The following is a 27,822-nucleotide window of genomic DNA, read 5'->3' as shown; positions in this document are numbered from 1 at the left end:
CATTGAAATTTGTTATTAAAAAAATTCTACCTGATTAGGAATAGTAACACAGTCTTACTGTTTATTTAGATTTCAGCTTCGGTTTCTTCCCCAGACCAATCATTTCACTTTATAAGACCTCTGTGCATTATCATCATCATCATCATCATCATCATCATCATTAGCAGCAGCAGCTATGGATATTAATTTAGTTTTGCCTGTATATAGTTTTATTTTTTTGACTCTCAAAGTACCAGTAGCCATTAATTTTGTGAATCATCAAAGACTACAGATTGAGCTAAACATATTCTTTAAGGTCCTGCTGAAGAAAATAAGTCATGTATATCTTAGATGACTGGATGATGAGCTATTCTATGAAATCAACCCAATGAAACAGACATCTTATAGAGTAAAGGTCAGATGGAAAATGTTCAGTTTAGGTTTCCTCCAATGCTTTCTTTGCCTTTATGACCTGCTGAGCACTCTCTTTAACACAGAGGAGGCATTAAATTAAAGCCAGATTGCTGCGGTAATGAACTAATGCATATGATCTGCATCAAGAAGAAATTTCCGAGAGTTTTGGGTCAATTTCACTCATGGTCAAGCCGCTTGCTGGAGTGTATCATGCTCTAGTTCTTCCAAAAACACGAAGGAGCAGCTTAAATAGCTGTGAAATAGAACAGGACAGTCCAAACAGGCCTGAACGCAGAGGCCTGTGTGCGGGGAACAGTTTTGCTCTCTGACTGAGCCGAGATCCTGTCAGTGCCACTGACGTCAAGCTGAGTCTATAGTGACTCCACTGTGTGCCACTGCAGCGACAAGACCTCGCCAAGACCTTCTCTGATCACATGAGTTCAGTGCCTGCCAAATGTCCATCTGATGACGCTGCTGCACTCCAGTGCATTTCTCCTGGATAGATTTGCTTCCTAGAAATAGGCTGCACTTCTATGAAATATATTCAGAGTGTTTTGCTTAATGCATTAACTGTCAGTACTTTTAAATATGGTTGAGTCAGTTTCACTTGAGGTAGAATTACTAGTAGTATTAAAATGTATAATAATAGTAATCATCCAGTAAATATTTATATTAATGAATTTACTTTATTTACACAAGTTTTCACTTTCTGCAGTTCTTCAGTTTCTTGTCTTCTTCGTCATCATTAACTATTTTTTTATTTTTTTTATTTTAGTTCTTTATCTTCATTTTCTTTGTCGTGCTTATCTTCATCTTTGTCTTCATCTTCTTTGTTGTCTTCTTTGTCTTTACCTTCTATGTCTTTGCTTCTTGCAAGTCTTTATCTTTGTATTCTTTGTCTTTTTGTCAGTCTTTTGTTTTTGTCTAATATTCATATTCATCTTTCTCTTTGTATTCATTTTTATTTGACTGCAGTATATCAGCAGTGATATTTTAAATGTTTATCAATATTAAAGTTTGAAATGCAAGTATAATATATATCAAAATAGTTGTGATACTTCAAAATTGTTATTGTTTTTTTCTTAACCAAAAGATGAAGTTTTATTCTTTACTATAATGTAAACAAGATTGTTTTTCTAATTATGGCAGCACATTGATTTATTTTATTTTCCTGCTTTAACAGTCTCAAAGGAAATGTTCTAATAAAACATCTTTGCATTTCTTAGAGTGAATCAGCAAAATAACTCGCTGATCTGTTTTAATCTGATTTCCAAGCTAATGAAAAAGGAGTTTGTTCGTCATGGTTCGTTGGTCGTGTGTGTGTGTGTGTGTGTGTGTGTGTGTCTGTCTGTCTGTCTTGAGGGATAAGGGCACTAAGAAAATATCACTAGGTCAAAGTTAATGCAATGTGTAAAAATCACATACAATAATATACACATACAATAAATGTGTTTTGTAAAAATGTCTTTCATTTTTCCACATATTGAACGAATTGAACATTCGTGTCTCAGTGTCAGTGTCTCGCAATTTGACTGAATATCCAAATCGACCAACTTTTACCCCGAAGCTCCAACGTAACTTTAATCCAAATGGAAATGTTGAACATCACAAACTGAGTGAGAAATTTACCCTGCGGAAAAAGGAAAGTGTGTTTTCCACTGAGTAGAGCAGCGGAACAGCAGTGACACAATCACAGACAAAGAGTCTCAGTCCTTTTCTGTGCTCATTGTCCTCTGGACGTACACGAATCGGGTGGCAAACAGTCTCTTGATGTCACCCCATTGTTTTCGTCTATCTTGGGTAGACAGGCTGAAATGCCCCTCGGCTTCTGCTGAGAAAACGCAGATGGAGCTCTAGCTATTAAACGTCTCAAACCCGCCCTGGGCATTATTGTTTTCATATGCCCTCAACCTGGTGTCCATTGTGGAACTGGACGCAGCCTTGGTGGAGCCAAAGCTGACTGGATTGTTGAATTGAGTCCAGAGGGGTGGGTTATGCCCACTGTTGGGGTAGCAGTGACCCCATGGCGTTTGTGTTGACTACACTGTGTCGACTGGGGCTCATGTTCACTGGGTCATTCGGGGACACAATTTGGACAATTTAGTTGCCTTGGGGTGTTCTTTAAGAACATGAATCAGCTTGTTTTCATAATATTAACATATTTCTCTAAATATCGTAGCAAAGCAACAGTTGACCCAAAAATGTTTATTAGCTTTTGGCACTGGGACTGCCATCAGTCTATAGTCCTTTTCACACCGATACATATCCGAAAAGCTCTAGAATGACTTTACTGGTAAATTATGCTGTTTACATACACAGCAAAACTGTCTAAAATCTACTCAGTTCAGAGAAGATTCGGTCCCTCTTTATAATCAGGCAAACAGGTAAGTAATAAGTAAAGCTGCTGATTTGTGAAGTTACTTATTGATCGAGTTGATCCTCTGCTGAGATTTTGAGAAATTCAATGTATTATATTTCAGCTGATTTCATCTAAGGCTGTGACTGAAGTCAGTAGTTTTGTGTTTCTCTTCTGTGTTTCTGCTTAATAACAACAGTTGTTCATCATCAGCCCGCAATTATCATCTAATTAATTATTTCATTGTCTCATCAACTTGAGTAACATTACCTCAAGTTAGAAAGTGACCAAATCCATCTAAAGGATTTTGCTGTGTAGGCAATGACAATCTGTAATATTTCTATAAAAACACCATTCGCACATTTATTTCAAAATACCAGTAAATTTTGACATCATTAACCAGAAATGACCTCTATGAAGAGGGTCAACTATTAACTGTTGATAGTTTCACTTCATTTAGAACTTTAGCATGCATGCTGTTGTCCCAAAAACTATGACAATGACAATTTTATTTAACTTTAACTTTAGTTGGCCAATGTCTATTCCAACAAACTGACAAAAAAGAGAAAGACAGACAACCACAGACAGACTAAGAATAAAGATTTTGTTTTTTCTATTAACATTTCTGGATCAGTTCTTAAATTTTTAGAATGGATTCTGTATTCAAATAACATCACAACAACTTGTGCCTGCACAAGCTCTAAACAGACAAATGTTTCTATTAAACAGGACTTGGGCAATATTTGTGCAAATATGAAATGGAATATGTTTGTTTTTCATAATTGTTCTTTGTAATTGGCTTTTTGTTTGTACTTTCAAAGCTTGTTCATCCTGAACAGAGTTGGGTGTAACTGTAGAATGCGTTACTGTACTCTAATTACATTTTTGAGGAACACAGTAATGTAATGAATTACATTTTAAATTTGTGTAATTTAATTACAGTTTCTAAATTCAATGTAATTTTAATACACTTTTAAATTGCTGGGAACACGAGGTGAAATGGCTGCTGTTGAGAGTGTTTGCTTCTTCAAGTGGAAATACAGACATTGATTTCATTGAGCGTAAAAACAAAAATATTGCTGTAAAATGAAAATGAAGGAGCTTTCGAATGCTTTTAACTAGACCAGCAACATGTTCAAACACTTGAATAGAAAGCATTCTACGACAATACTCGTTGCCAAGGAGGATACCGGCACCCAAAAACATGGTGGCCCAACACAGCTTAAACAGGCTAAATTAAAAAAAAAAATTGTGCAGGATCGTGAGTGAAGGTATCCTCTGAATGTGAAGAGAGCTGCTTATAGGGCCATACACATATCGCATCATTTGCATATCCCAGGTGTACCCTGTTGAAAACTGCGAGTCACATGACAAGAACTGACTGATCAGCTTCATACTTAAGAATATACACATTTATGTCAACTAGTTAGTTCAGACAAACACAGAACACCCAAACACTGCAGTGCTTTTTCATACTATGGATGTCAGTGGTTACAGGTATCCAGTTTTCTTCATTTGTATTAAAAATGACAAACCGGTTTGGCAAAAGTAAATGATGAGAGAATTTTAAGTTTTGGGCGAACTCTTTTGAATATGTCAAGCTGCTGTGATCAACCCACCGTTATGTTTTTCAGTGAATATTAAATTACTGAAAGAGCTGCAGTTTATTTTGTATACTTATGGGTATATATGTTTTAAGAGAAACTTAAGTAATTAGTCATTTGATTTACATTAAGTAATTAGTAATGTAATCAGATTACAGTAGTTAAAAAAAGATGTAAATGTACAGCAGAAAAAATAGAAAAAAATATCATTCAAAAATCATTTTACAATTGGATCGTGACCCCCAGAAACAGAATTAATCTTTTAATGCATTAAAAGCTTCTTGAATGTTTGGCATCATATTTTATGTTGACGTTTTATTTAAAGTTAAGTCATGTCTGAAGTAAAGTTATGGTTTTTTGTTATTAGAAAGTGCATGTTCAAAGGCATGGGAAAACTAACAGACTCTTAAATGCATGTGGTCAATTTGAGCTTTTTGACTATTCAAGGTAGAAAAACTCTGATCTCTACTATGTTTTGTAATTTTAATGAAATGACATCATTAAAATTAAATACTAATAGCTGTAGCTTCTGATGATACATTAAATTATCACTCTGTGAAACCTTTAATTTACAGATACTGAAAGCTAAATAAATCAAAAGTGCCCGTAGCTCTAGGCTTACCTTTAATCACCAGGGGCCAAAGTTTCAATCCTCTATACATGTTTTTGTATTCTGGGCAACATAAAGGGAAGTATTTGAAAGAATGCCAGTAACCAAAAAGATCTTACCACCCATTTACCCCCCATACTATTTATTCTTTTCAAATATGCAGTAAATGGGTTGAGAGATCTGTTTGGTTACTGACATTCTTCCAAAAATCTTCCTTTGTGTTCAGCAGAACAAATTACTTTATAAGGGTTTAGAACAACCTAAAGCTAAGTAAATGTTGAATCATTTAAGTTTTAGGGTGAGCAGCCTCTGTAATTATTTATTATTCACATTATGGCTAAATTCTGTACACTTTATTGCCACACTTGCAGTGGATTACAATGCAACCTATGTTTAATATTTAAAGCATAGTTATTTTAGGAAGGGAGCATGTGTATGCAGTGTGAAAAAGGGGTTTAGTTGAGGCTTGCTGATCTCATACTTGGGTTTTTGCCATTTCTCTAAATCCTGTAGAGCTGGGCTATTGAGTAGTGATTGCAAAAGACCTGGCTTTTCAACATTAGCAGAAGCACAGTTCAGGGAAGAGCTCACACATGACCTAAAGGTGCTTACACATTTAATTCATAAAAATACATTCTTTTATTTGTTATTTATGATACTTCTATCATTTTATTTTATGTAAAAGTGTTATAAAATCTTTAAGTAAATAAAATATTATTTAAAAAAGACAATATTTTTTGATGACCTTGCTTTCCATATAACTTCAACGAGTGAGCACTTACAATACTTTATATTATTTTGTAACATACGTTTTACTTTTAACCTCTCAGATATTGTTTTAGGAGGCCTCTGATGTAGGAATTAAAGATTTTTACATGGTTTACATTTTAGTAATTTTTTAGGGAAATGTTGTAATATTGCAACGTTGGGCTTAGCTGCAAGTAGAATTTCTGTATTTGTACTCACTTTGTCTGTACAGGTTTTTAAGCATTTGTTTGCAGGGTTATTTGTTTGTCACGTACCTAGCCCCACAGCAGTATATACTGTATCATAATAAGCATTTAATAATATAAAAACATTTTGAAAAAAAAAATTGGTCATATTCAGTGTGGATTGAATGTATTTACTTGTAGTGATAGTCCCTAAGACACTTCTTTTCATCTGAAAAGCACAGGCAAAACAGGTTGAGTAGTTGTCTGTGTAGATCTTGTAGTTTTGACCCTCTAGAAGTGTAGTGGCAAGCTTCATCACAACATCACCTGACAGCCCAAGTTCAGATTTGGCTTTTGGTATTGCATCTACCTTAGTACACATCAACATCACAGAGCAGACCAGAGATTCCAGTTCTGACCCACAGTTTGAAGCCCCATGGGTGTGGTTTGCCACACATTTATTGTTTGATGGTATTGAATCTCCCCTTGAAATGAATCATCATTTCATCCACAGAGTTGTGCTCTTCAGCTCTGCAGGCTTCTCTCCCAAAATGAATTTAGCCACGGTCTAAATTTCCAAAGTTTGTCTTTCTTTTTCATCTCTGATACAGTCAAGTTGTTTATAAAGTTGTAAGGATGGCTCTTTCCATAATATTAAACTGTTATGAAATTCCATGAGGTAAGACCACAAGAATTGTCAGGCACTAAAACAATAAACTTTCTAATCTGAGAAATAGATCAGCTAGGAAACCAGGTCTTCAACTGTCCCAGTCCCTGTCCCCAATCCTGAGCCCCCCTCTCTTCCCTGAACTTTACAATCTACACCAGAGCAGCTCACTCACATTACACAGAATGACCAAGTTTTGAATGTGGTGTATCTTGTGGCTTTGTATTCATGCTTGGTATCATTTTAAATGTCTCTGTGTGAATGGTAAAGTGTTCTTAATTTAACTAATATTTTACAATTTCCTTTATATCTGTTAATTTGGGTTTTGTGAGTCTCTGAGCTCTGCACCAAGACTTCTGCAATGTACTTTTACACAATCAGGTATTAATCTCTAACTCTTGAAGTTGATGATGATGTTTCACATTTCTGAATTGGCTTATTTTGTTTAATATGCGAAATGGAATGGAAAATCTTTACCTGACAAATAAATGTCAAATTCTTATTTAAGTCTATTATCTTCTGAAATCTTTGTAACTAGATTGTTTATGCTGATGTTTTCTGTAGCGGAAGCTCTGCAATTGGTCAACTTAATAGCGGTGATGAGCATGGGTGGCACAGAATTCAACTCCTCTTTTCTCCTCACGTGGTAAATGAAATATGACGCACTGTAGCTATGTTTAGATTTTAATTATAGAGCATGCTCTCGTTTTAAGTCAATTATTTATAATTGTATTTTCCATTTATTTCAAATAAATGTAAAAAAAAAAAAAACTGAATACTTAAAAAAAACAAATGTGGGGACGGTGTCACGGTGGAAAAGTGATGTCACCGGTGTTGCGTCTTAACACCGGTATCACCGTCAACACCGTCTATCGTGGCAAGCCTACCTGTGAAGTGGCCAGATGGAAGCCACTCCTTAGTATTGGAATTTGCTAAAAGGCATCTGAAGGGCTCTCAGACCATAAGAAACAAAACTCTCTGGTCTGATGAGACTAAAATTGAACTCTTTGGAGTGAATGCCAGACATTACATTTGAAGAAGACCAGACACCGCTCATCACCAGGCTAATACTATCCCTACAGTGAAGCATGGTGGTGGCAGCATCATGCTGTGGGGAAGTTTTTTTTTAGCAGCAGGAACTAGAAGACAAATCCTGAGACATCCTGAATTAAACCCTGGGGTGACGGTTCATCTTCTAATAGGCCAATGACCCATAGCACATCCCCAAAATATCAATGAAGTGGCTTTACAACAATTCTGTGAATTTCCTTGTGTAGCCCAGACCTAAATCCTATTGGCAGACGGTTTGTTGTCAAAACGCAATGCAAAAGTGTCTATTTGGCAATATTTTGGGTTCAAACCAAATGCAAAAGAGAACCTGAAGACGTTAATGAGGCAATCTGCAAACTTTGCCTGACAAAGGTGGCAGTATCTAAAAATAACTAATTTATACATGCACATTCATGTTTAACTATGGGTGGGTCGCGGATAGATCAATGGCCATAAATACGCAACGCATACTCTCATTTTAAAAAAATCACACGACCATCATCTCACAAAGTTTAATTATAATTATCTTATTTTTTTATTAAAATGGGTGATTTAGCAATGCCGCACCATTGACAATCCAACTGCAGAGAAACAACATCGTGGCAATGTGAGCACTTTTTCCGAAGTTCAGCTGTTCTTTTTTCCACTTGATTATGTGTTTAATGTAAAAAAAATCCATAATAAATAGGCCGACAAGAGCGCATCCTGTGTGTGCGCGGATCTTTTATAACTGATGCCGCTCTCTTCAAAAACCGAAAGTTGCTTCTTCTGTCTGGCAATATTTCGGCTTTTAATAAATGAAAAGTTTATTTAGATGAGCCAATATTAAAAATTGCTATAAAGTAACTGAGACGTGCGGCCACACATCGAATCTGAGGACTGATCTCTGATCTGATGTTTCTTACTTCCCTTTAGCAAATGTTCTTTTGTTCAGTTTGTTCAAACTCTTAATCATTTAGAATGAATATTCTTTAAATCAACTTACTGTCAGTAATGAGTGACTGTTTCTCTCTCTCTCTCTCTCTCTCTCTCTCTCTCTCTCTCTCTCTCTCTCTCTCTCTCTCTCTCTCTCTCTCTCTCTCTCTCTCTCATTCAGACATCGAGCTGCAAAACTTACGCAGGTGCAGCTGACAGGTAGAATAGCTGAAGCCTTTACGAAATCTGTCAAAATACACCACTGAAATTAAAAGGCATAAATGTCTTTGAGCCAAAAAAAAAAGTCTATTGGTAGGATATCTGTAAAAACGCAATTGGAGCCAAAGATATGAATTGTGTAGCCTATAAACCAGGGGTGTCCAAACTTTTTGGGCCGAGGGCCAGATGCAAAAAAAACAACGTTGTCGCGGGCCAAATTTTACACACATCACACAGACACGCATATATATATATATATATATATATATACAGTTGAAGTCAGAATTGTTAGCCCCCGTTTATTTTTTCCCCAATTTCTGTTTAACGGAGAGAAGATTTTTTTCCACACATTTCTAAACATATTAGTTTTAGTAACTCATTTCTAATAACTGATTTATTTTATCTTTGCCATGATGACAGTAAATAATATTTGACTAGATATTTTTAAGACACTTCTATACAGCTTAAAGTGACATTTAAAGACTTAACTAGGTTAATCAAGTTACAAGTTAAGGTAATTAGGCAAGTTATTTTATTACAATGGTTTGTTCTGAAGACTTAAGGGGCTAATAATTTTGACCTTAAATGGTTCATAAAAAAATTTAAACCGCTTTTATTCTAGCTGAAATACAACAAATAAGTCTTTCTCCAGAAGAAAAAATATTAGATAGATAGATAGATAGATAGATAGATAGATAGATAGATAGATAGATAGATCATATCAAGAACTGCTGCTTAATTGAATGCATGTAATAGCGACACTTGGTGGTTATTTATTGAATTACGTTCATTTTTGTATAGCGGGCCAGATTCTATTGATATTTATAAAAAGCCTCGCGGGCCGCGACAAAACTGATTGCGGGCCGCAGATGGCCCGCGGGCCGTAGTTTGGACACGCCTGCTATAAACTATTGGCCTATTAATTCTAATAAGATGAAAACCAAAATTAACAATTCATTGCATTTTTCGTTTGATAAAAATATATGTAAACGAAAAAAAAAATCAAAGGGTGGCTAATTTGTATTAATGTGTATTAGTATTAATGAAAATATGCTCAGCCTATTTAATTAACGGCTATATACGCCGTCAATAGACAAGCCATTCAAAACATATTATTTTACTGTGTACTGGGTTATAATGTATATTTTACAATAAAAACTAAACGTAGCATGTCTCGCTGTCATTTAAAACATGTAATTCATAACACACCAGAGCTGTGGACCTGTAGTGTTTAAAGTTACAGTGCGGTTGGTCATAGTCTTACTGCGCACTGAACTCCAATCCGAGGGAGAGGATGTTACTCGATAGACAGCATTCACTTGAGAGATTTAAAAAATAAAGTATTTTTTTAAAAGGAACAACGCGCAAATCTGCAACAAATAAAATAAAAATAAAACATCTTGCCAGTGCTGTGTGTATTCCGCCACTGACAGTGTGAGACGCCCTTATGCAGCGCCTGTAACTGCCGCTTGTAAGAGAGATCAAAGCTGTATCGATATAACCAAAAAGCAAGATCATATAGTTATAAATTTTCCATAACAATACTTATCAAAATATTTATACATTTTCATGTTGTTTATTGAGATTGTGTGATCTGTACAGGCTGTAAACTGACTCGTGTGCGGTGATGTTTAGCTCTGACGAGGCGCTTTTATTTAGCCTGTAGTCTTTAGATTTTTTACATATTGTAATGTTCCAATTCTTAAGATTTTTTTATATTCTCATTATGCAAGGATCATATTTCATATTCGGTTTATTCTTCAATAGCCTATAGATTCGTTAATAATGTATTTTATAAACAGATTGTTCATAAGGACTAAGCTGTTAATATATAATATAGGCGTTTATGGTTGTTATTTGTATGGTTCCAACTTCCACAGTTTTTTCAGCCTGTAACATTGTTGTGTTTTATTCGTTGTGTTAATAAAAGTTATGGTTTGTTTAATAACAGGGATTTTTTTTTTTGTAGTTTCCTTTTCATCCTTTCAAACAATTGATGCCGAATTGGCAACTCTCGCAAAACTGAAAGTGAAAGTATTATACTCACGCATTTATAAGCTAATTAAAAGCAGAAAAAAAAGAGGAAATGAAGAAACGCCCACTCCCACGGTGATACCGGTATTACCGATGTCATCACATGCCGATTAACTGGTGGGGAAAATTCCTTACCGTCACAACCCTATTCACAGGCCTGACTGGTGGATTGGTCCACAGATGGTTGTCCTTCTGTAGGGTTCTCCTCTCTCTACAGAAGAACGCTGGAGGTCAGACAGAGTGGCCATCGGGTTATTGATCACCTCCTTGACTAAGGCCCTTCTCCACTGATCACTCAGCTTAGATGGCCAGCCAGCTCTAGGAAGAGTTCTGGTGGTTCCAATCATCTTTCACTTACGGATGATAGAGGCCATTGTGCTCATTGGAACTTTCAGAGCAGCAGAAATTTTTCTGTAACCTTCCCCAGCCTTGTGCCAACCCTGTCTTGGAGGTCTACAGACATTTCCTTTGTCTTCATGCTTGGTTTGTGCTTTGACATGCACTGTCAACCCTGGGACCTTATACAGACAGGTATATGCTTTTTTCACATCATGTCCAATCAACTGAATTTACCACAGGTGAACTTTTATTAAGCTGCTGGAACATCTCAAAAATGAAACAGAATTCAGAGCTTCACGGCAAAGGCTGTGAATTCTGATGTACATGTGATTTTTCAGGTGTTTTTATTTTTAGTTAATTTGCAGCAATTTCAAAAAATATTTTTTCACATTGCCATTATGGGGTATTGTGCATAGAAATTTAAGGAAACAAATGAATTTAATTCATTTTAGAATAAGACTGTAACAAAAATGAATGAATACTATGAATACTAGCTATGAATACTTTCCGGATGCACTGTAAATGCACTACATTAAAATTGTTATTTACATAAAAATATTTGTTTACAGAAGATGAAAGAAATGCACTGTTTAATATATTATTTGCAAGATAACAACAATTATTTTCTTTTGGAGAGATACTGCTTATTTTTTACTTTTAATATGAAAAACATTGAAAACTATTTATTTTGTTTAAGTTTTTTCCCCCTTGTTTTAAAGGAGAAAAAAAAGTGACTGTTGGTTTTAGGCAATGTGTGTTTTAATTTCATTCGTTCAATGTTGATGTTCAATAAATAATCAATTCAATTGTTCAATTATTTTAAAATAAAACAATGCACCCTTTATTCAAAAATCTTATACTTGTAAAATGTTCCATTTATCAAGATTTTGATTTTAGGCCAAATTGCCCAGCTCTAATTGGGCCTGAAATGAATTCACTATTTTATTATGCTTTTCACTCTTTTTGTAAGCTATTATGTATTGCATACACATTTTTGCAATTAAATACATTTTCATTTACGCAGTTGCTTTTGAAGTTTGGAAGCATTAATTTTCATTTTATTTAAGCTGTGAAACACCTTTCTTTCTTTCTTTCTTTCTTGTCTTCTTTCTTTCTTTCTTCTTTCTTTCTTACCTTCTTTCTTTCTTTCTTTCTTTCTTTTCTTTTTTTATTTATTTATTTTTTTTACTTTTATTACTTTGCATTAAATGTGACTAATTTGAACAAGACCTGGCAGCTAATCAAAAATGGCAGAATTGCTCTGTATCACCAGAAATGCTAATATCATTAGTAAACCCTTAATATCCAATGATTAGGGCAGGGCTCTGAATGATAGATTTGGCTATGGTGCCAATATTACCTTAGCTGTCAGTCTCTCTGAGCTTCAAGGCTTTCACTTCAACTGCTCAGCCAACTGGAAAGACTAGCAAATAAACAGGAGGTGGAGAGGAAAACTGCTTGTTTTCGATTGCTGAAAAATCAATCAAGCTGCAATGTTTTGCTTATTGATATTGACATTAACATGTATACCTATTTATTTGCATGCCCGGGTTATTTGGAACAGCTTGTAAGGCAGTCAGATGAAGGTGTCAGGGTGTTTACAGTATACTTAGATTGATGTTGTTTATTTTTACTGTTTGTGCGTGCTTTGCGGTCAGCGGAGGTGCATCTTACACGAGTCAGCTAATGAAAAAGTACCATTTCACCTGAAGTGCGTAAATATCTGTGCTGAACCTGAAGATTTGCCAACTGTGCAACTGAGCTAGAGTTGTTTAAACATTAATCCAGATCTGGAATGGCACCATTGTGAGGCACCGCAGCTATTTGGTTAAGCCATGAGGCCCAGTGCATTCTGGACCACAGACTATGTGACTCTATAGACAGCAAAGGCCTTATGGGGAGCTGCTGTAGTCTGTGCAGCATTGAACACTGAATATTTGTTGCTGTTTCTTACTTCCCTTTAGCAAATGTTCTTTTGTTCAGTTTGTTCAAACTCTTAATCATTTAGAATGAATATTCTTTAAATCAACTTACTGTCAGTAATGAGTGACTGTTTCTCTCTCTCTCTCTCTCTCTCTCTCTCTCTCTCTCTCTCTCTCTCTCTCTCTCTCTCTCTCTCTCTCTCTCTCTCTCTCTCTCTCTCGCTCTCTCTCTCTCTCTCTCTCTCTCTGTAGAAAGAGATTCAGGCGATGAGCCAGTGTCACCATCCCAACATTGTGTCGTACTACACCTCGTTTGTGGTGAAGGATGAGCTGTGGTTGGTCATGAAGCTGCTCAGTGGTGGTATGTCACGTCCTTTTTGTTTTTTCTTCTTTTCAGTCACTTAATATTCATCTATTCCGTTGCTGGGAACAAAAGCACTGAAATAAACTATTTAAGTCATCAAGACATGTTTGTATTCAGTATATAGTAGTCAGCAGTTGAAGTGGATCAGAAAAGTTTTTCAGAGTTGTCCTAAAACAAGAATGTGGGTATTTTTAGACCATTTTCATAAACTTTTTTTGTGATCCACTTTAAATACTGTCCGAATCATCCACCTGAACCGAGGCCATCTACTATGCGAGTCCATCCATTCAACCAATCCAGTCCTCACTCATTTCATTCCATCCCATCTAAATCATCAATATACATATATATATATATATATATATAGAGCTGTCAATCGATTAAAATTAACTAATAAATCGCACCTTTTTAAAAAAATTTATCGCGATTAATCGCATTTAAAATACTGAAACTTGTAATTTTGCCTATTTAAATGTAAGATTAATGTAAACGCAAGAAAAAAATATTTAAATTCAAAATATATTTTTTTAATAGAATTTTTGTTTAACTTGTAACACAGATTTCTTCATGTAAACAACATATCCACAATAAACCATCAAGATCCTGGCTTGACAGCCATATTTATTACAGAAATTAAAACACAGGAATGTTAATGACATTTAAATTTCAAAACAATCAATGCCAATAAAGAAAACATTGATTTCCATGTTGGATTCTAAATTGACTGCAAAAAAAATGCCAAAATACAGGAATTGCAGATATGAAAAATGAAAAATTATAATAATAAACTATAGAATACAAACTGTTGCACTCATTGTAAAGTTTTATTGCTGTGAGTTGAGAACATTAATTGTAGAGTAGAAACAATTTTGCTTAATCTTCCTTTACATTCATCCAGTTGCTAAGACTAGGAGTATCCCGCAAGTGCACAGAGACTCCCAAATGCCCGCAAATGAATGATAATTTCTTGCAAACCGGCTGTTAAATACATTGCACACCCCTCTCCCCCCTACTCAGATACGTCACTCACTCCACCCCTGACACCCCTCAACGGGCCTGACACGCCTAACGCATGCGTTAACGCGTTAATTTTGACAGCGCTAATATATATATATATATATATATATATATATATATATATATATATATATATATATATATATATATATATATATATATATATATATATATACATATATTGATGATTTAGATGGAATGGAATGAGTGAGGATATATATATATATATGTACGGAGAAATGGATTGGGATGAGTGGATGAGTGAATAAAACTGAAATATATATATATATTTCAGTTTTATTCACTCATCCCAATCAATTTCTCCGTACATCTTGATTATCTGTCACTCATATTATCCAATCCTGTCATTCATCCATGCATCCTAATCCAGTCATCCATATATTGAATTTTAGTCCAATCCTCTCCATTAATCCTGATCCAGCCATTCAACCAATCCAATCTCAAAAATTTATCCCAGTCCAACTATTCAGCCATCTATACAGTTCAATACCTATTTGTTAAACAATCCCAATCCAACATCCATCACACCCAATCCAGCCATCAGTCAGTCCCAATCCTATTTATCAATCCCATCAATGCACCCCTCCCTATCTATTAATTCGTCCCAATCCATCAGTCCCTCTCAATCCATCTGTCTGTTTGTCCCAGTCCATCTGTCCCAATCCATCAGTCCATCCGTTTAATTCCAGGCATGTCAATCCAGTACATCCATCCATCCATCTTTCCAGTCATCTATCCATCAATCTATGCCAATCCAGTCATCCATCTATCTATGCATCCCAATCCAATCATTCTTCCATCTATGCATCCCCTTCTAGTCATCCATCCTTCTATGCATCCCAATCCAGTCATCCATCCTGTCATCCATCCATTTATCCATCCGTCTATGCATCTCAGTCCAGTCATTTGTCTGTATATGCATCATAATTCAGTCATCCATCCATCTATGCATCCAATTCAGTCTTCCATCCATCTATGCATCCCAATCCATCCATCCATCCATCCATCCATCCATCCATCCATCCATCCATCCATCCATCCATCCATCCATCCATCCAGTCATCTATCCATCTATGCATCCCAATCCAATCATTCCTCTGTTGGTGCATCCTAATCTAATTATCCATCTGTCCATGCATGCCAATCCAGTCATTCATCTGTCTATGCATCCCAATCCATCCATCTATGCATCACAATCCATTTATCCACCTTTCTATCCCAATCTATTCATCCATTCATTCATCTGCAAGTCCATCCATCCATCCATCCATCCATCCATCCATCCATCCATCCATCCATCCATCCATCCATCCATCCATCCATCCATCCATCCATCCATCCATCCATCCATCCATCCATCCATCCATCCATCCATCCATCCATCCATCCATCCATCCATCCATCCATCCATCCATCCATCCATCAGCTCTCCTACTGGATTAACAACATTATTTTTTTCAGTTTTGTGGATTTTGTGTTGTGATTTCCTTAAAAGCCAAATGTATATTTCACTTTATTTTTAAAAGAGGGTGTAGATGTAGTAAAAGTTTGTTTTCCCTACTTATGATGGCTCTGTCCCTCTACAGTAATTTTTGATCACATAACTCTCCCTTGTCTTTGGATTCTGTTGGTTTATGCATTTGTATTTGAGTTTTGAGCACCACAGCCAGTGATTAGGATCTCAAATGACCCGTCAGAATGATAATAGAGTCTGCCAGGCTCCCCTGTGGAGTTAATCACAGACAGCAGATGCATTAGTGCCGCAGCAGCCTGACACTCTCTAGATGCAGGATTGCAGAATTACTGCTCCTCACAGTCTTGTATTTCTGGCTTTTGAGAAATTCCTCCTTAAACATGCACAGCATTTTTCAGTCTTGACACATTATGTTGTGCAAACAGATTGGTGTGTGTGTGTGTGTTGTGTGTGTGTTGTGTGTGTGTTGTGTGTGTGTGTGTGTGTGTGTGTGTGTGTGTGTGTGTGTGTGTGTGTGTGTGTTTTGCACATGAAGGTCCTGTATATAGTTTTATTTAAGGGTGCATAAAGGGATGATGGTGACTTGGTGTGCTTTGATTAAAGAAATACATGTGCTGACAGTTTTCATATTGATGCGTGACCTTTCCTCATGAAATCAACAGTGATTTATTCTTCTGAAAACCAGATACACTTTTTTTTAATACTGTTTTTACGACCATCAGCAAAATTTAGTTATTTTTACTTTACTATAGTACTCCTGATAGTTAGTAAAGTAGGTTCAAGTTAGTTCTTGTAACAAGTAAACCCAAATATAAACACCCACATTTTCCTTGTTTTTCCAAAATTATTCAACCTGACCATCATTTTCCACTCAAAATCTTCAGAGTAAAAGTAATAACTTACAAAAACAGAGTAATGATTTTTTTTAATAAAATGTTTAATAGAAGCATCGCTCCAAAAAGACCTGTTCAAATCATCAGGTAAAAAAAAAAGTCACATCATGTCATGTTTTTTCATTATATTGCAGCTCTTGTTTAAAAGAGAACATTTTGCTTCTTGATTTCACTGTACCCTTAAGCTCCAGTAGTGCTCCCGTCTTCCCAAACCTCATTGTGTAAAGCCACTGCTGAGAGTTTGATGATATGTTTCAAGCCAGCGTGTAATGCTCTGTCCCAGACGCAGCCAAGTGCTGAATGGGGAGATTATAGTCTGGCTCGTGCTGACACTGACAGTGGTGGGATGCAGCCTTTCTTCCTCTCTGTGCAGAGCTGAAATCACTCTGTCTGGATAATCACTATTCAGTTTATGCCTGTCATCAACTGTCGTGCCCCCCTCTCTCTGCTTCTGCCAGCTGAAGATGCTCAGGTGGCACACTGCCCATCCTATAAACCAAGATAAGACACAAATATCTAGGTGGTCTTCTCACATTTGGAATCTGGCATGTAGGGCACATCATGGTTGGCTCATCCTAAATAACAATGGCTCTCTTTTCACAGTTGGGCTTGGCAGCTGGTTTAAAAGTAATAGATATAAACCTGATAATAGAGATGAGGAAGGTCAACTGTTGTGATTTTTCAACTCACTCACTCACTCACTCACTCACTCACTCACTCACTCACTCACTCACTCACTCACTCACTCACTCACTCACTCACTCACTCACTCACTCACTCACTCACTCACTCACATTCAGGCCTAAGCCTGGTTTATACTTCTGAGTCAAGTGATCGGCGTGACCCACGGCACATGCATTTACTTCTGCACGCTGTTTCTGTTGCTCTGCAATAACAGTTCGGAAACACTAAGTGGCAGTGAGGTGTTTATGTTCCTCTGTGTTGAGTTTCTTCGCTGGTGTTTTATTTTTTCTGAACACTTCCTTAATGTACAAGTTTTTCAAACTCTCTCATTTTGAGGCATGAACTGGCGGAAGTGCAACAACTTTAACCATTAGGTAAACACAAAACAAAACTTTCCATTCGGAGCTTCTTCACAGGACTTGGAAACAATCGGTCCATCGGGCTCATGCAGCTCTCTGTCCTGCTCATACTCATCAGCAATACCAAGCCGACCAATCACAAAGCTTGCACTACGTGTCGTTGCAACGTGTACTTACATTTTTTGAGAGGTGCGCTTCAGGAACACTGATGGCCACGGCGAGGGCTTTGAGTCAACGCGTAGGCCGTGCCATAGCATACGTGTGCGCACGTGTAAATCAGCCTTTAGTCTCTACTTTTTCATGAGTCACCACAACAGAATGAAACAGACAGATGCCCTTGATGCCCTTCCTTCCTCAACCCAGCACTGACAGTACAAACGTCAGTTCTGGGAAACACCCACACTCTCTCCCATTCACACACTACTGCCAATTTGGTTTATGCAGTTTACCTATACCTCGTGTCTTTGGAAAACACATTCTAACTTCTGACTCGTTGTTTTACTACTCTTGGGGTCCTCCCGTGCTTTTGTATGTTTGGATAATTCATCCAATTAAACAGTTTGTCTATGTATATGTAAAGTACAAATCATTTTATAAAAATGCATTCTTTCAGAAATGTTTTTGAGCACTTTACCAAACACCTAACCCTAAACCTACCCACTTCCATCGGTGCATTCACTTCTGTATTGCCACACAATCTGATTGCTTTGGTCCGAACCAGTTGAAAAGAACAAAAATGCAGTCATGTGTCAAAATTCACATCACTCATTGGCCAGATGTTATTGAACATATTTCCTAAACTGCTTTTCGATTGGTCAGAGTTCATATGCTGGAAAATGCCAATGCAACTCCTGCAAGTAAACAGGCAGATACAAAATGTCACTTTTGACTATGGAGCTACGACTGCGCTGGCTGATTGTATCCCTGCTCACAGTATACTATATGGTTTGTATACATCAATTTTGTCAAACTATACATTTCGAAAATTAAGCTCGGCTAAAAAACAATGTTTTAAGTCATTGCAAACAGCTGGCGCATTGCAGGTCACTTCAGGAGGCGTGAATTAATTTAGCTAAACTGCAACATAGTCATCTTCTGGAAATACTACCGACGATCCATCAGGTAATGTCTTTCCATCTCTCTCTGTTGGTAAAGCGCTGCCAACAAATATTTTTCCTCCACATTCCACTGAGCCGTATAGAGTGCTGCTCATTGAGCTGTATAGAGCGTCCATCAATATACTGGGGCATTAGGACCTACACTGACCACAGATTGAGCGCCCCCTGCTATTCTCACTAACACCACTTCCGGCAGCAACCTAGCTTTCCCATGCGGTCTCCTATCCAGGTACTGGCTGGGCGCAGTCCTTCTTAGCTGCAGTGGGTGACCATGTGAGGTTTGCAGAGACTTGCAGAGATATGCTACCAATTTAGTCGCATGTGTGACCTAATTTCTCAATGGTGCGAAAACCATTTAAGGACAACAAAAATAAATGTATATTTTTTTAAATATCTCTGCAACTGTGGTTCAACAGAAAATGAAGCACATGAGTGCAACCAGTGCAAAAATGTATTCTGGATTCATATAATCCTACGATAGGCAACCTCCATAACCAAATTAGGAAGCTTTAAAATAACATAATAGGGGAACTCTAAAACATTTTTCAAAATATCATTGATGGTTTACAATGACATGAGGGTAAGAAAATTGGGAGGATTTTCAGTTTTGGATCAGCTATTCCTTTATTTATGAAGGCAAATCTGGTCATTCCTCTTCAGTGAATAGTGGAATACTGTAGCCGTGCCGTTCAAAGTCAGCTGTTAGTTTGTGGCTTTAAGCTGTCCTTGAAATGTGACTACTGTGTGTTTAACCGTCCCATCCTGACAGTGACGTGTGTGATATTCCCTTCGACAGCTGTCAGAAGTGATGACATAAATGGGAATGTGATTTTTCATGAAGCAGATTGGTGGCATTTCATAGTTTCACTATAGAGGAAGTATATTCAGGAAAATAACTATGAAACAAATTATCTTGAGTCTCTGTTTTATTGTAATCATTAAGACCATTATTCCAAAATAATGTTCATTCTATCCACTCTACAGTCTGATATATTTAGTACTTTACAGTTATTGTTCTTAACTTAAACTAAAACCTAGACACGTCCTTAACCTAAACGTAAACACGATAGCACATCTTTGAGTTTTTTGCTCACAACATTTATTTTCTGGAAGACCAGATCTGGCAGAAAGTCAGCTTCTGAGCCCGGCCTTTGTTAGGTTCAAAGGTATGTGAGATAGGAGCTCGATCAATAACTTCATTAGCACAAAGCACAGAAGTGGTTGTCCTCTTTGGCCTCTCAACAGCACTTGTGAGTAGATCTTTTACAGCTAGATGGGAGTTTTACAACTTCAGCACACATTGCTCCCTGTCACTGGTGCTGCAATGGATGTAAGTGGGTCATTGTGCAAAACAGGTGTCATAGAAATGTACAAAATCATGAAATGTATGTTTTGTTTTGATATGTTTTCTGTTTTGTTGTTTTGTTTTGTTTGTTTTGTTCTGTTTTTGTTTAGTTTTTTGTTTTGTTTTCTGTTCTCTGTTTTTTTTAATATATTTAATCTTGTTTTTATTTTTGTTTTATTTTATTTGTTTTTGTTTTTATATTATATTATTTTATTTTATTTGGTTTTTGTAATTTATTTAGTTTTTATTTGATTTAGTTTTTATTTATTACATTTATTTTTTGTTATATTATTTTACTTTGCTTTTTATTTTTGTTTTATTTTTATCCTATGATATGATATGTAATGGAAGCATGTATTAGAAAAAAGCCATTGTAATTCATTTACACAATACAATTTAAACTAACTAAAATGCAGTAAGTTTTTAGACTTTTAAAATTTTCTTTCATCATAAACAGCTGTTTTTTTATTTTTTGCTGATCATTTATTACGTATAACATGTTTTTGCAAACAGATCGTTTACTCAGTGCTTTCATGCATCTGAATATGTAAAGAATTACAAAAGTGACTAAAAATCACAAATTCAAACAACAACGACTCAAATGTTGTTCATTCAATACTAAATGCACATTTATCAAATTACTCATACACACACATACACCTTAAGAAAACTCAATGTTGCAGTCTTGAATCCCAAAAAAAACCCCACTTTTTTGTAGTCTTAACATATATTTTTTGTTGTTTTCATCCATCTTGCAGCTTACCAAGAGTTATTTAAATTTTCCTTGCAATAATTATTGAAGCTGTCGCTGTCTTACGTTTTAAGTGTGATGTTTTGAAACATGGCATGGTGCCCATAGTCACAGCCTGCTGAGAGACAACAGATGCTTCCTATCTTCCCTTGATTCCCTTTGCTCCTCCGCCCTTGTTTTCTTGGAGTAATCTTTCCCTCATCAGTAGCCCTGTATGGCCTTGTGCCCTTTGGCCTAGTGGGCACGACATGGCATGTTCCACCCACGATCAGTGCAGGATCCTTAGGAAGCCAGTCGTGTCAGATAGTCTGTCAACTGTTGGACAAAGAGCCATTTTCTTTTCCTGTTGTGGAAGTATAAGTGGCATTGGGGACTTTTCCTGGTAATACTTTTCCTCGAAGTGGCTCAAGAGAATATCAGGAATGCTTTTTTGACACGGCAATTTAAAAGGCGTTTGGAATTAGAGGTTTGGCTCATGTGAGCAAGACAGAAATTGATTTGTATGGTTTTTGATGAAATGAGAAATGTTTACAGTCGCATTTCGATCACTCCTCAGCATGGGGTTTCATAGGCTTGAGGCTTTTCTGGATGAGTAGCATTTTTGGGATTCAACACATTTTGTTGATTTGGTCCTTAGATTTTTAGTCAAAGGACTATTTCATTCAAAACTGAATTAAATTTGGTATGTAAAAGTACTTCTCCAATGATGAATTTGGCCTGGATTTTAATTTATTTTAATCACATTAAAATGTTTGTCTTTTATTTTCTCTGGTGTTTCTTTTGGCCAAATGAATTTCTTTCAGAAGATGTTAATAGACATAAATATACAAAGCAAAATAGTAATTATATTGATTAAAACTGTAGTTGGGGGATGCAAAATGAGGTGTTAAATGGAACCTTTTTGTTGCTTTTTAACCTGTAATCTAAATGAATATACCAAAGTTATGATCCTCCAAAAACATGCTAAGGTAAAATGACTGTTGTTATTTTTAAGCGGTTATTGACATTTTTAATTGGTTAAAAATCTACATGTAACATACATTTTGATAAGATGTTCTACATCTTTCAACATGCATTGTTTATTTATATCCAATTGGTGCTCTAATAATAAAGACAGAGGAAGAAAGATAAGTTTTTAAATCTCAAGGATCCGTTTAAGTATTAATTTAAACCAATAAATCAATATCATCAAACTAGCAAGTAAATTGCATTATTAATTTATCAATGAAAATAAAGGTGAAAACCATATAAAGGTTTGTTGCCTATAACTTGACTGAAACAAAAACTTGACAGAAAACTCTTCTGATTAATAAACAGCACTTTATTTTTAATGAAGACAAGGCTAAAATGACAAAAAGATCAGAACTAACCACTTTTGTTGAATTACTTTTTGGTATAGTCCTCTACATTGCACTCTTCTTTCGATGAGTGGATAAGAACATTCACATTCAGTCACGTTACTAGCACGTCAAGTTTCTGTTAAAAAAAATGAACACTGTTACATTTGCTGCTTTAGTCAATGATTTCAAAACCATTTCAGAATAAAAAATGACTTTTTTTTATAATTATTTTTTCGGGGTTTTCATGCACCTTTAATGGATTGGACAGTATTGGCATTGACAGGAAAGCATGTGGAGCAGAAAGAGGGAAAGGATCGGCACGGGACCACGAGGTGAGAATCGAACTCTGATCGCCATGAGCACCAGAGTGCATGTGTCAACGCACTAACCACTACACCACTGGCACGACAATCAGAATCAGAATCATAAATCTTTGCTAGGAAAGTCCCTAGCCAACACATACAGTACAGCGGCTAAAATACGTATTAAACACGTCACTGTTTTTCTCAAAAATGGAAGAATTCATTCTCTTTACAATAGATGTATTAAAGCTCTCATTACATATTATACAAAGTATTGAATACATTTCAGCAGTTTTTACTAAAATCTTTGTCAATTTCAGGCCAATAGCTCCTTTAGAAATCTATTTACCAGGAAAAATCACGACCTGTTCAATACCTAGTTTACCCATTTTAAACTAGTTATGACCATTTATCAAATCTAATTATTCACGTTATAGCAAGATCAAGAAACCCCTTATATTGCAATTGTGTGGTTTTACACTTCAAAATCTTTTTAGCTTTTAGACTTACTTTATTTCTAGTTTTTTTGTAGCTTGTGCTCATCATTTACTTTCATTGTATGAAAAAGAGCAGTGTGAACATTTTACTAAATATCTCCATTTGTACTCTTTAGGTATAATGTTATGTATTGGAACATTTTGAATCCAAGACAACAGAGTTTTCATTTTTTATATTTTGTAAACAAGTGTTTTAAGTTTATTGTCATCTCTAGAAGATTGAGGAAAGTTTGCGACATGTTTATTTCTCTTGCTCTGTTGCCTCCCACCATACGTATGACACTTAGGGTTTCTTCTATTTGTTTAACTCTCAAGCCCCACACAGGGTTGTAAAATAAAGTTGCATCATTAGCCAAGATCTCTCTCTTTCTCTGTTGAAGCTGGACGGCTCTTAATCCAGGTCGTATTCGTCACTGAAATGCGATGTGCTGTTCACTCAGTCAGCAGTTCACTGGCTTCATGCCACACACATGCCCGCACACACATACACAGTTCTGTTTTTCTTTCATTCGAATGCTCACTTATTCCAGGTTTTATATAAAACAGCCTTCAGGCTTCTTGGAGATCGAAGATACCTCTGTTAAATCCATGAAAGAGGAATGGGGTGCAGAAAAAGAAACCAAAATAAGAAAACACAGGAGCCCCTTTTCTGTTTCTTGGAATCACTTTTACCGTGAACTAGGGTGTGGGTGTGATAAACTACCTTGATTCCCATGCTGTGATCTGTCAGTTTTTCCTGGTGAGTCATGCTGGATGTTGAAAATGCAGTATTTTAGTCCTGGGCAAAATTGTATGCATGTACTTTAGAACCATATTTAGTAAACAGGATTTCAATAAATGTTATAAATGATCTTAAAGGGAATCTGTCACTGTGACTGCATTTGTTAGCTCAAACTATAGCAAAACTGTACTTATTATTGAAAAGTTAAAAAAGCATATTCTACTGTAACGCATTAGTGACCTAAAGGATACAATATTTGCTTTTAAAGACATAAACATACTTTTAATGAAAGGAAAATCACTGAATTTGGTTATTTAAATTAACAAAACTATTGCTCACAATGTATAATGAAGTTGATAATTAGTTAATGTATATTTACTAACATGAACTAATAATGAACAATCCTTATACAGGATTTATTAACCATAGATCAACATTTACTAATACATTATTAACATCCAAATTAATGTTTGTTAGCTGTAGTTAATGCATCGTGAGTTAACATGAACTAACAATGAACAACAGTATTTTCATTAACGTGAACAAATACTGTATTAAATGTATTGTTCATTGTTGATGATGTTAGTAATTGCACTAACTAACATTAGCTAATACAACCTTCTTGTAAAGTGTTACCAAATTATTTTATCTGAAAAGCTAAAAATGATTAGTTGGTTGATGTTTATAATCATAACAAGAACTAATATCTGTCAGTGGTGTATGGATTTTTGGAAAATGGATTTTCCATATAAATTAAGTTGACTCAACTGAGTCTGTTGTCAGATATTTGTTCTTATTTTAATTCTCAACCTGTTTTATTTTGATCAGTTTCACAGTGAACAAGTCTTCTCTTGCAATTGTGCTTCCCAAGTAAATGAATCTTGATTTAATAACTTGATAAAGATTTCTTTTTCTTTTCTTTTTTTTTTTATTACAGAGGGTACAAATGTTATTTCCACATTCTTGTGTTTGGGGGCAGAGTTATACAACCTTACACAAGTTTTGTTTTCCATTTTTTTGTTAGTGTTAGGTTTTTGCTTTTTGTAAAAAGAGGAAAAAAATCACTGAGCTGAGAGTTGTAAATCACTGAGCTCAGTATAAAGCTGTATTTTCTCACTTTCAGTTTTGCTGTCTTGTGTGCTTTTGTTATACCTTTACTTTTACAGAACACAACAACATTGAATTCTCTTTGAATAATGTATTACATTCTCTTTTTTGTAATAAAAAGTTCTAAATTTAACTTTAAGGGATAGTTCACCCCAAAATTTTTGTGATTACATTCTCATCCATCACATGCTTAAAAACCGTTTTAAGTTTATTTTTTTGTTGAACACTTATAAAGACATACTGTCTTGTAAAAGAAAGCAACATTTGACCTCTGCTGTATTTTTTTGTATGCCTCCTATGTATGTCAAGTTTTTTTTTTTTTTTTTCCAAAATTCTTTATAATATCTTGTTTTATATTCAACAGGGAAAAAAACTCATAGTTGAGCAAATGGTGAGGAAATCGTATTGTTTTGGTGACCTATGTCTTTAATAAAACCAGGTGAAAAAATCTTGCTTGCTTTCAATTGGTCATGTATTAAAGTTTTCATTTCAACATTTTATTCATGTTCCATTCTCCAAAAATATCTATTACTGGACTGTCACTTTACAACAAACATGCTCATAATTTTCCAATCTGCATCAATGAAGTAAGCCTTGGACCATCAGTTTACTGGATCAAAAATCTGAATTCTTTTTCTCAGAATCTCATTTCAGAGTTTTGATTGCTCAAGCTAATGGGATGAAATTGTATTTGCCTCCAACTTCTCACATGGACAGGAATTTAATATGCAACTCTAGGGTGCTTTCATGAACAGACCGTCTTTGTGTAAGTGATGTCTGAATTCAGGTCGCTCAGAGCGTTCGCTGACACATGGAGGCCAGACCAGCGCTCTTTTTAGTTTTACACCGTTCACATAAACTCCCTTAAGAGCTTATGTCTGTCTGTACTCTTTGCAGGAGGTGCTGGTCGTCCTCCAAACTCAAAAAGAAGGGGAAAAAGGCGAACTGGTTAATAAAGTTACTGATGGAACATTCTCTTCATGAACTCTCATATATGTGCCTTAATTAAATGTCATGTGAAAATTAGGGCTTAACAGGTTGCTTTCTAAAACGTTTGCTTTGGTGTCCATGTCTGTGTCCCTTAGGGTTAAAACAATATTGGTCTGTTTGGCGTCACATAATCAAATTAAGTTGTGTATATATGTAAACAACACTAAAAGGCTGTTTTTAAGGATGGCAAGGACTCTTGGGAAGCAGCCAGATCCAGTTATTGGACGTTATGCAGTTTATTTTTAAGCGTCTGAAGAAGCTCAAAGGTCATGCCAGTGCGAAAGATGCTTGTTGGCCCACAAAACAAGCATTTGTGTTTCTTAGTATGATTTTTTTCATTCATTCATTTGATTTTCAGCTTTATCTCTTTATTAGCTGTGCTTTGACACCTACCTTATTTAGTTTGGTTGAATCGCATTAGAGTTTGTTTTCCCTCTTGGTACGGTTCGTTTGGGCAGGTGTGAATGTAGCAATCCTACTCGAGTGCGCACCAAAAGAAGACCAAAAAGCGAACCTTTCAAACGAACCCTGGAGCAGATCCGAACTAAAACAGACCCAACCGCAAAAAGTACTTTGCCTTTTTACACTAATCCAGCTGCCATAGGCCAATGCATTATGGAATATGGAGGAGTAATATTTGTTGACATCGCTTTGCTAACAGAGTGAGAGAGAGGGAAAAACATTACCCGAAGGATCGTTGGTAACGTAATATTTCCGGAAGATGACCATGTCGCAGTTTATCAAAATTAATTCACGCCTCCTTCTGAAGTGACGTACAATGCAACTTCGCAGTTTGCAGTGCATTAAAACATTGCTTTCCAGCTGCAGCCGTGCTTCATACTCGAACTGTAAAGTTTGTCTAAAGTGGTGTATACAAACTGTATAGTATACTATGAGCAGGGAAACAATAAGCTAGCGCAGTAGTAGCTCCAAAAAGTGAAATTTTGTGTCTGCCGGTTTGTTTACTTGCTGGAATTCCATTGACATTTTCCCACACGTGAATTCTGACCAATCGAAAAGCAGTTTAGAAAATATGTGAAACAACATCTGGCGAATGAGTGATGTGAGTTTTGTCAGATGACTGCATTTTGGTTCTTTTCAACTGGTTTGGACCAAAGCAATCAGTGTGGTGTGAAAAAGACCCAAAAACGGCAGAACATGCTACAATGTATTATTTGTTGCCCTCGGTCTGGACCAAATGAACCAAACTACAGATGTAGAGCCCCCTTAATCTAGGGTCGCCACAGCGGAATGAACCACCAACTTATCCAACATAAGTTTCACGCAGCAAATGCCCTTCCAGCTGCAACCCATCACTGGGAAACATCCATAGACACTTATTCACAAACATACACTACGGACAACTTTAGCTTACCCAATTTACTTATACCACATGTTTTTGGACTGTGGGGGAAAGCGGAGCGCCCAGAGGAAACCTACACGAACACAGGGAGAACATTCAAACTCCACACAGAAATGTCAACTGACCCAGCCAGGGCTCAAACAAGTGACCTTCTTGCTGTGAGGCGATTGTGCTACCCCCTGCACTTTTGTGCTGCCAAAGAATAGCAATTAAAGGCAAGATTTTAAATGTCATCAACAGAGCAGTCATGGCCTCATGGTTAGGGTTAGACTTTTAGGTTTATGGGTTATCTTTCACCTATCTTTCACCTTCAATACCACAACTGAGATGAGACTATTGAGCAAGGTACTAAAACACTTTATTGTGTGCTCAATTTATTGTGTCATCCACTATTTTGCAGAGAGGTTAAAAATAACATTTACTTTATATTATAGC

General features: G+C 36.1%; 1 protein-coding gene across 5 annotated transcripts in view; it reads left to right on the top strand.

Moving 5' to 3' along the window:
- Window positions 1-27,822, top strand: part of oxsr1b (oxidative stress responsive kinase 1b) — a 143,237-nt gene that overhangs the window by 29,921 nt on the left and 85,494 nt on the right. For all 5 annotated transcript variants that reach the window (XR_015524347.1, XR_015524348.1, XM_087308330.1 and 2 more), the window contains 1 exon segment: window positions 13,294-13,402. Coding sequence is in view for 3 of the 5 variants with exons in the window: in XM_087308330.1 (XP_087164456.1) it covers window positions 13,294-13,402 (109 nt within the window). In the remaining 2 variants the exon portion in view is untranslated.

Source organism: Danio rerio, chromosome 24 (genome assembly GCF_052040795.2).
Source record: "Danio rerio strain M-AB ecotype USA chromosome 24, GRCz13ab, whole genome shotgun sequence".
Taxonomy (NCBI): Eukaryota; Metazoa; Chordata; class Actinopteri; order Cypriniformes; family Danionidae; genus Danio; species Danio rerio.
Note: the sequence above shows the minus strand (reverse complement) of the source record. Positions and strands in the feature narration are given on the sequence as shown.